The sequence below is a fragment of the Lacerta agilis genome, chromosome 7 (assembly GCF_009819535.1).
Source record: "Lacerta agilis isolate rLacAgi1 chromosome 7, rLacAgi1.pri, whole genome shotgun sequence".
NCBI lineage: Eukaryota > Metazoa > Chordata > Lepidosauria > Squamata > Lacertidae > Lacerta > Lacerta agilis.
In genome coordinates, this window is record NC_046318.1 from 24,638,522 (window position 1) to 24,649,292 (window position 10,771).

General features: G+C 40.0%; 1 protein-coding gene across 1 annotated transcript; it reads right to left on the reverse strand.

Annotated features, from left to right (window-relative positions):
- Nucleotides 1-4,802: 4,802 nt before the first annotated feature.
- On the reverse strand, nucleotides 4,803-9,842 carry EEF1E1 (eukaryotic translation elongation factor 1 epsilon 1). Its single transcript, XM_033154539.1, has 4 exons — nucleotides 9,691-9,842; nucleotides 7,773-7,973; nucleotides 6,718-6,813; nucleotides 4,803-5,419 (listed from the first exon to the last, which is right to left on the reverse strand). The coding sequence occupies exons 1-4, from the start codon at nucleotides 9,799-9,801 to the stop codon at nucleotides 5,282-5,284; spliced, it is 546 nt and encodes a 181-aa protein (XP_033010430.1). The 5' UTR covers nucleotides 9,802-9,842; the 3' UTR covers nucleotides 4,803-5,281.
- Between the last annotated feature and the right edge of the window lie 929 nt (nucleotides 9,843-10,771).

The window sequence follows — 10,771 nt, forward strand, 5'->3', positions numbered from 1 at the left end:
TTGTAAAAGTGCTGCTTTTAATTTGGAGGGGCTGTATTTTTCATTTTTTAATGCAAGTTTCCTAAACGTTCGGATGCCTGACAGTGCAATCCTAACCCTGTCTACTCTGAAGTAAGTCGCACTGACTTCATTGCGATTTACCCCTCGTAAGCGTTAGGATTGCAGCCTTTGTTGATGAGCGATAGTGCATGTGGCTTGTTTTTTATTTTATATTTTTACCGTGTTTTGTATTTTTTTTTAAAAAAAAAAAAGCTTGAAAACCTTTTAAGAGGGTTTTAGACTCAATCCACATTGAATGCCCATTTACAATGTGCAACTTCTCCCAGAGAACCTTGGGAACTGTAGTTTATTAGGGGTTCTGGAAATTGTAGGTCTGTGAGGGGGAAACTATAGGGTTCCAGAATGATTTGTGGTAATTCATGTGCTCTTAGTGCCCTTTGAATGTATGGTGTGAATCTGCCCTCGACAGACGGTAAAAACATGTCATAAATAAAAAGCTTTGTTGATTTATTTTTTTGTCGCTCAAAACATTTAACTTTTAGACTGATTGCCTATCCACCTCCTTCTCCATCTTTCCTCAGGCACACTGGGACACCAGAACCATAAAGAGAGAGCATCAAGAACAAGCGTTAAGCTGTAGAAAAAGCCAAATACACACAAACACAATATTGCAAAAACTTCCCTTTCACCCAGCCCAATGAGATGTCTGGAGGAAGCATGGTTTACATTGATAGGATTGGGTGTGTGTGTGAATACCAGCACCCTGCTCTTTAGGTTGAGGGTAGTGAAGTTCTGATGTTGTCTTGGACACTTGCATGGACTGCACATAAGGCAGTAAGCCGTATGATACCCATGTTTTCCCTCCATAGAGGAGGGAGAACTAAGGTATAAAGGCAGCTGTCAGAAAGGTAAACTAGAGTCAGCTGTGAAGTGATCGAGCACAAGCAGGCATTGGAGGGAGGGAGTGGTAGGCAGGTGGTATTTGCTACTTGCCCACAACTAAGGTTATTCTGTAGTGCGCGTTTGTGGCAGCACTATCCACTGGTTATTCATAATGTTGATCATTTGACTCGCCAACCCCCAATAATATATTGTCAATAATTTTCCAGGTGTTGCTTTGAGAATTTCCTTCCTATCCACTCCAATCACCAAATAAGATTTTAACGTCAGTTCATAGCCAAAGACAGGACTTTCATCTTGCAACCAGTTGTCAGAAGTCGAGGTGTCTCAAATCTGTTTCCCTACCCCCTGCACAGAGATAATTTTCCTACAGGAAATAGCACACGTTTCCGATAGCTAAACAGCTATTTTGGCACAAGTGTATGACTCCTGCAGTCATACAGCAAAACAAGCAGGCTACATTTCATACATGATGGTTTAAATGCCTTTTTCTATAGAGATATTTCTAATGCAGTAGGGGGAAATGCAATGTATGAATTACAGAACTGAACTGAATGGCAGCCAGTTTTGTAACAGGTGGCTTTCAAAGCCACAAATTTTGCTTTCATAAAATAGGGTCTGGTGCACAGGTGCACAATTCAGGTTGTTGCTTTTTTGCATTGTATGCTCACATAATTTTGTCACGGTTTTTTCTTTCTAATGGAAAGGAAAGCAGGCAGTAGTTATAAAAAGGCAGCGTTTGCAGATCCTGTACCTGTCAGTTCATACGATAGAGTCATCAAGTCATAAAGCTCTGGGAATATTTATGGCTCTGAGCATGAAAATCAACATATGTAGTCATCATATAGAGTTTTGGGGAAGATTTACTAAACAAATTGTGTCACTTTTGCCTTGCTAGGGAACCCGCTTTCTCTTTTAGGGATCATCTTGCCATTTATGATTAGTGTTAGCGGCTTTCTGGATTGTAAAATCTTCGGATTAACATGCCGAGTCCTGTCATTTTTCCCACAGGCTGTCTAGCAATGATAATCCACTAAAGGATTGTTTCATCCAAGTGGCGGTGTTTGAGTCAAATGCTGGCAACAGGCAGGGAAACCCAAACCTGTTGAGGCAGACTTCTCACGACACACACAGATTTGGAATGACAGGCTTTAAGAGAGGGGTTGGGGGGGGTGAGCAGAAAGGGAGACATACATTGCGTGAGCAGAATAAGTCCATGGGCAGCATCTGTGATGGAAGACTGGGACCGTGGTCGTGATTGTTGGAAGTTTGTGGGCTGTGATGATGATCCTGGTCAAAGCAGGCCTGGGGCTTCACTCTTTGGAGTAGTTGCCTTGTCAGATTAGTCATACGGTTACCATATCTGATGCTTAACCTGGACAGACAGGCCTGCCAGGCAGGAACTGCTCAGGCAGATGATGTTAGGGGGAGCACAAAAATTATCCACTGCAAGACTAAGAAGACAGATGACACCCAGCAGGAACAGCAAGCCAAATCCACGGAATCCACAATACAGCTGGCTGGCCCTAGGCTACCTGCCTCTTTGAAGTGGAATAGACATTGAGCTGTCACGTTAGATCATGAGACTGGAAAAAGCTGAGAGAGATTTAGTTCATCCAATAAAATGGAAAGTTTAATGGCTCCATATCTTCCTAAAGGGGGCCAAGGTAACACAGGAATGGAAAAAGGGGAATCCTTAAGATGCAACCACAATAAAAAAAATTACCAACCTCCCCCTTTTTTCTGGGGAGTGAAGGATGAGACAGGCTCTCTTCAGCAGCAGCTGAAATGATTGCAGTCGCTACCCATACAGGAAATAAAAGTTACGCCTGCAGAAACGCTAGGCAAAGCGGTAATAAGCAATCACTACAAAATCAAGCTCCCTCTCCAATTTTTAACATCTTTCTACAGCTTGGGGGGCTATATCTAATGATATAAATCCACCACACGACATGGAGTGCTAGAATGTGAAGGTTGTGTACGTGAGAGTGAGTGCAAGAATCTGTATGTTCAAAAAGCATACGAATATACAACAGGGCTGCTTTGTGATAAAGGTTTGACCCGATTTATTTAAAAGTGAAAGGATATAATTTCATTTCACTACATCAGAGGTATATCACTATGGTTCCTAATGCACAGAAAAGTGTTTAAAGTGTAAGGAGGATATATGAAATGGAGTGTTCTGATAATGGAGAACAGCAGGCTTGTCTAATTAAGGATGCTGAGAAGAAATATTGCTCTCCAAAGGGCAAAAGTTAAAAAGCCACCAATCTATTAAACTGCCACATTTCTTCAAGTTTTAGATTGATGGTTAAAAGTCCATAAAAACAGGAGAGGCAGATTTTTTTTTTAAAGGCAAATGAGAAAGGATTGAACATGTATTTAATTCTATGACAAAAAAAAAGATAAAGTGAAATATGGCCAGTCCAGAGTAAGGATGGTTTAAAGCAGGATAATAGATCCCTATAATTTAATGGAAATGATAGTGATAGAGATAGCAGCTGTCCTACCTGCAGGCAAAAACCTTTTAAAACTTTTCTTCCCATTCTTTTATTTTCTGATGACTTAACTCCTATGAGTGATGGTATAGGGCAAAGTTGTATCCGTACTGCTTGAATCAAAGAAACAGTATTATCTTGCTAATGGTAATAATAGGTAACCTGTTTTGAGACTGCATGTCTATAAATGCATATTTAAGTTTATTATATTTCATTCCCCCCCACCTTTTCCCCCCAAGGAGCTCAAGGTGGGGCACATGGTTCTCCTCCTTATTTAATCTCCACAACAACTCTGAGAGTTAGGTTAGGCTGAAAGGCAGTGATTTACCCAACAGTATGTAAATATATAAATGGTACTTTTCATAGGACACCTCGAAATCACTCTTTGAATTTCGTACTTTTCCATGGCACTGCCATATCTCTTGCTGTGCATAACAAGATTCCTATTCTTCTCCTCCCACTTTAAAACAAAGCGTTTCATACCAGATGGAACCAAGACAGATTGCCACATGTCTGAACCCATTACAAGGTGTGGGAAATCATCTGACAATGGATTGAAAATCATTTCATCCCAGTGTACATAGTAAGGGTAACATTAAGGAGGAATAAATAAATACATTTCTCATCAAACGTGAACAGTGATTTAAAGCCCCAGGTTAGGTCAATGCTCTTCATTCTATCCAACTATTGTGGGGGGGGGGTGCTCTCTCATAAAAGCAAGGCAGAATATTTGTTGTTACTTAAAATGGGGTTGGCCAATGCAATTCTTCTAGATAAAATAATAATAATAATAATAGCTAAGAAAGGGATAAAGTGGTGGGTCTCACACTATTTACTATACAGTATAATGATGGACACTATGTATGTAGCAGCTTCCGCAAAATGATACAGTTGGCCTCCACTTGTTAGAATGGCAAAAGATAAAAGTCTGTTCTATTTATGCAGTTCGATGCAACCTACTGTCATTTGTATATTGCCCTTCCTGAGGTCAGGAATGGTACACATGGGAGTTTCTGGGTACCTTCCTATTCCGGTACCGGTCAGGTTACCAACAGAGATGTGTGTATTAACAAATGCCTGCAAACCATTCTGCAGGTCAACAATTCCTAAATGTACTGTAACGTGTAAACACCAGCTCCTCTTACTGAACATGGAATGTGCCTAAATTAGAGAGGACCACCTACATTTGTTTGCACTGGGCATAAGTTGCTGCTTGAAAATAATAAGGCGCAAAAGGCAGGAGCCTGAAAACAGCAGAAAATATAATGAAGAGGCTTCTGTGGAACTATGTATGAGTTTTGTTTTTAAAAGATTAGTTCCTTATTCCATTCACCCTTGATAATTTAATCTTTTGTATCAATTTCTATCTTCCCCAACCCCTAGAAATAAATAATAAAAACCAAGGGCTTTTAAAATAATTTATCACATAAATATGATTTGCTACCAATACATTTGGCTTCTGCTTCAAAATTATTGGCACGATATATTTTTTCATAGTAACTTTTTACAAAACAAGTGTAAACATTCATAGGAGAAAAATACAAGGGAGTACTATGCATGATACAATTCAGACCAACAGCACAGCTGACATATTGCAGTAAAAGTTCTATATGTTTCCATACGATAAAAGCTAAGTTCCTATATATCTGTATGGTTAAAATAAATGTTCTACTTTAAGAAGCTTGATTCACATTTCACTTGTTGAAATTTGCCAAAACAACTGTTTTAATGAAGTCCGTATTTCTAGACAGCTACTCAATGCAACTTTATTACTTTAGGCACCAACTGTTCAGTTTCACTTATGGAAATGGCAGAAACCAAGGCTTGCACATTAGTCATTCTAAAGGATGTTTTTCACTTCCTAGGAATTCCTAACACAGCACTTAATGTGCATTATAGAGTCTGTTCTTGATGAAGACTATGCTAGACAGATGTTGCCGGATACCTGGATAATGCTGAATATGATTAAACCAACGAGAGACGTTAAGGTATTTCTCCTTCTCCTGCACTGTAAGGTCAGCCTAAATAATGGAAGAAAAAGTAAGTTGCACATATTATGATTAACAGCAATATAGTGTCCATTAACCTGTTAAATCAGGTCTCAAAATTTGAATTGTGGAAGCATGGCTCATTCATTTGATTTCATACTAAATAAGATTCTTCACTAGTTTATCACCATGATCCAATCCTCTGTCCTATGCAACAGGGCCATTCCATGAAAAATGAGCCTGATAAGAATGCTAGATGAGCACTGGACTTTGGTGAGGAAGATTCCAAACGTGCAGTCTAACCATTTTTTTAAAAGCTAAAGACAAAAGAAGTTTATTTTATGGACCTTCTTTTCAAAAGTCTACCCACGTAGTCTTCACAGAAGTGTTCAAGTTAAAAGTTTTCTGATGATTGTCCCACCCGTGACAGCATTTTTTCCTTAATTTTGTATCGTTAAATTTCTTAAACTTAATTCCTGATTGCATAGTTGTAACCAATAAACATTGATTTAAATAGATATGCTGAGTTTATCATTGATTCACCTCCCAACTCACAGAGTTTTTCCATAAATCAAACTTATCTCAAGCTCCATGTCCTTTTTTTGTCCCACCCATGACAACACTTTTAACATTTAATAAAATTGTCAAAAATATCCATAAAAATAATAAAAAATTAGTAAAATGTTCAGCATCTTATTAAGAACATAGTTTAAATTTTGGTTGTTAATTTTTATGTATATTTACATTGTTACACATGTGGGAATACCAAAAAACGTGGTCAAAGTGTCCCACCCGTGACAATGGAATGGCCCAACAACCAAAAACTATGAGTTCTTTTATTGTTCTGGTTTCATCTGTTCTGCTACCACATAAACTTGGCCTAACCCAAGATCTGTTACCTTTGCCACCCCTAATATTGAAATAATACAATTCATTCTGTGCTTATTGTTCTATTTACTATGTGTACTGATGTAATAGCTGCATAACATGGAAACAGCATTTTCAAAGGTTGGGTGGGAAGTAAACTTCCAGATGGATGACCTTGGACTGGTCCTTTCCCCCCATTCTATCCTGCAGTATTAGAGATGGAGGGAAGAACCCCAATTTGTTGCTTTCATGCTCCAGATGTATAAGATACAGATAACCTTGATATTATGGAAATATAGTCAGGAAAACACCAAACTTTTTCTATTCTATTCTAACATAATGGAAAAACCCTTGAAACGTTATAACCCTTTTCTTCTGAAGTTACTATTGACAGAGGAATGGAAATCAAATTTTGAAAAGAGAAAGGCATCTCCCAACCAAAGCTGTAACAAGCTTGTACTCACTATGATGTGGTGCAGTCCATAGTACAGTAAAATATCTGCTAAAGTAAAATTGTGTCCTGTAATATAGACTTTGTCTTCAAGGTATGAATTCAGGTCCTAGAAAGAAACAAAATGAATGCACTTCAAAACAAAATAAATACTTAAAATACACTCTTCCACATACTGTCACCACGACTGATAGGCCTATATGTATGCACAATCACTACAGAGTAATTGAATATGTAGTCTGGGCATGTCTCCCAATTCCTCAACCAGTTCTTCCACTCTGCTCAATGCTGGCTCAGGGTGGTAAAGCAGATAGAGACTGAAAATACAGAGTGAAAAATGTTGTTTCATTCCTCTCCCCAACAGTTCCTTATAATATATAGGCATAATGTATCCTTACTCAGAATAGTTGCTATGAACTAAGGATGGAAGAAAAGTAGTGGAGGGTGATCCATAAGGGCTAATGGGGCACTGCCTCACCAAGTTCAGACTGCTCTCAACCAGTCCCCACCTGCCTCCTTCCTTCTTCACAATGATTTCAGGGGGTGGCCCTGGCTGTCAGCTTCCTTCTCAAGTCTCAGTGCTACCTTTGCAGAATTCAGCAAAGAGGAGGATGGGGGACACAACCAGAAATAGTTGGCTCCAGCTGCTATTGACTCTGGCCCTACCTATTGTTGCTCTGTCTCCTGGTTCCAATGGGCAGACTCCAATGGTTACCAGTGAATGATAGCTCTTTTCAAGAGGACAAACAGTCACACAATCCAAGAACTAAGAATCAGACCAACAGTAAAATCAGACTGAAAATTTGGTACTAAGCACAGAGCATTGTGCAGCTGAAGCTACACACATATAAATCCCATTGATTTCAATGGGATAGTCAACTACCATGAGTACCTTAACAGATATTATACAGTATATGAACTGCCACTTGTTAAATTCAGTTCATATTGAAAAAAAAGCACACTTTTAATTTCAGTGGGTCTACTCTGAGTAAAACTTAATTGGAAACAACCCAGCAATTATGCTACCTTGAGATCCAAAATTTCAGTGTGTGAAATTGTTACACTTACCTTCAAAATTAGTCGAATATCTTCTTTACTTGACTGTTTATCTACTTGCGTTACTCTGTATTCTAACCACTGCTGAACTATTGCTTTCTCTTCTGTGGTGCTCCCAAGCAGCTGTTCCTTCTTTGCTTGTTTGACTAGATGGATGGCTATAGTTGTCAGTCCTGTCAGACTGGGGCCATTGTTCATCTGTAGTACAGGAATCTAAGAGAAGGAATTCAAGCCAATTCAGTTATTCGGATGTAGAACAAGATTTGAACTTCTGCTGCAAGGCATCTTGTCAAACTCCATTTTATAAAATCTACCTTGTGTGAAATAAAAATCCAACTAAATTTCTTGGAAATTAATCCCATTTAAAAATAAATGAATTAAGCTAAGAATTGGAAGAGCCACGAGATCCCGACAACAGACGAATGGCAAATGAAGATGATGGATTTTATGGAACTTGCCCGACTGACTGGAAGACTCCGCGACCAGGGAGAAGAGGTGATTGAAGAAGATTGGAAGAAATTATTTAAATAAATATTATAATATTTAGTATTGCTTTAGGAAGTAGTTATTGGTTTTTGCTATTTTTTCTTTTTGAATTAAGTATATATTCTTAGAAATATAATGGTTAAGATGTTAGTTTATTGAAACTGCTAGAGAATAGTAAGGAACTGAAATTCAGTTGGGGGGGACCAAGGGAAGTCACCCAAAAATGTGAAGCAAGTTATGGTTGTAAGGACTTATTGTTCTTTCTTTCTTTTTTCTTTTCTATATTATTTTCTGTATAAAATGTTTTGTGATATTATTCTTGTTAAAAAATCTTACAAATACAATAAAATTATAATAAATGAATTAAGACTTGCCTTAAGTGATTACGGCGGGAAGAAATGCAGTTTTATAACCCTCTACACATGGTTTTTGTTTTTATCTTTTTGAGCAGAACACACCCACACAAAAAAGGCGAAAAACTGAACAGAGAAAGAATACCAAGGGGACCCAAAGCCTTGCTTCATAATATTTCAAATACAAATGGGTCCAATATGGAGTATTTCAGCTATTGATTTCCTACAAAATAAGTAATAGGGAACCAGGCAAGAGAGTCTTCTTGGTAGTGGCACCCGCCCTGTGGAACGCCCTCCCATCAGATGTCAAGGAAATAAACAACTATCTGACTTTTAGAAGACATCTGAAGGCAGCTCTGTTTAGGGAAGTTTTTAATGTTTGATGTTTTATTGTGTTTTTAATATTCTGTTGAGAGCTGCCCAAAATTATTATTATTTATTATTATTTTAGGATTATCCATGGGTTATCAGCAAGAACCATGTTCAAGTTAATATACATCCAGCACCACCACATGGTTAAGGGTTGCCCAGAAAGAACCATTTCAGTCTGCACATGAATGTTTGAAATAATCTCTTAACATATTTTGGAGAAGGGTTCACAAAAGACGACATTTTCTCCAATATAAGAAGAGTGTTCAGACATTTAAAACACACCCCCTTCAATGGAATGGTTAACTGCAGTACTCAGATCTGATGAATATGTATGAAATGGCCCACACCTGTTCACTCACTTTTCCAAAGAAGCCAACCTGGAGAGAAACAATCCACAGACACAGCCCAAAACCAATGTTTCATTTCCAAAGTTGTAATATCAGAAGCTGAGACGTTTTCTTAAGGCCTAGCCATGCAACAGAAACATCACATCCTGGCACCGGCACAGTTCATAGTACCATATGTCAGAGGGGGTTGGACTAGATGAGCCTTGGGAATCCCCCTTCCAAGCCTATACAGTTCTGTGGAGAATCTCCATTCAAACGCGCGTCTGTCGGTCTGCCTGCCTGGCGGAGGCAACCAGCTCCTCGCTTCCTCCATTAACCGCCAGCCCTCCCTCCCCTCCCCTCCCCTCCCCAGCTCCCCCGCCGGCTCTTTACCTTCCGCTCTCCTTGTCCGCTGTACTTGTTCCCCTTCTTCAAGCCCAGGGACTTCTCTAGCAGGCTCAGCTCCTCGGCGGCCGGGCCAGGCCCAACGACGGCAGCCGCCATCTTTCGGCGAAAGGGAAGAAGGAGGGGGAAGGGGGCGGGGCGCTCTCAGCCGAGCTGCCTGCGCCGCGATTGGGGGAGGCTCATTTAGTCCCGCCCCTCGCGAGGCGTGTCTCCCTTCCCGGCCGAATCGGAGAAGACGCCGGGGAGGGACTGACGTGGGCAAGGTGGCGGGCGCGTTGGCGCGCATGCGCGAGAGGGTACGAGCTCTTCCCTTGATAGCCCAGCCTGCTCGGTGCCCAAGAGGCTGCTGCCGGTTCAAAGCGAGTTCCATCGCAGTCCCGTGTGCTGGGGCAGCAAACGCAGCCTGCATCTCTCCAGCGAGAGGCTGCCAGATATCTTGCAATGGGATATTCTGCCACCATCGACACATGATCGTATATTGTGTAGCAGATCTTTATTCTGATTTTCAAAAATATTTGGAGCTTAGCATCTAACAGACCTGCTGAGTAGTCATTTAAATACACCTAATATTTCTAGGGACTTTTTTTTGCTTTTTTGCTGTACAGATAGGAAATCTTTATAACTGAAAATCAAGAAATATCTATATCTACAGGTATATCTGAATGCCAGTGCTCCTGAAGTCAGCGTCAAATTCTCCACTGACTGCCATGTAGCTATCTTTTGTGAATAATCCTGCTTGTCATGTCAGTATCATGCAGTCCCCTAATAAATAGTGCATTTGACATTTTGCTCAGCATGATTTATATTGCAATGTAGACAGCTTATTTCTTGGATTTCCACCTATTCATGTTAAAAGCATGCTCTCTTTGGACTGCAAAACAATGCAGGCGTGCACCTGAGCTTTTTCTGGTGTGCATTTCTCCTTTTGTTCCAGTAGATGGAGCTTCATGATTAAAGCATGGCGATGGCAACATGCCTCAGAGAGGGAGGGCGATGGTGCAGTTCCACTTTGCTTAGAGGGATCAGTGTTCTGTGAGCATGTTTGCTGTATGGGTTCATGCGCGTGCAA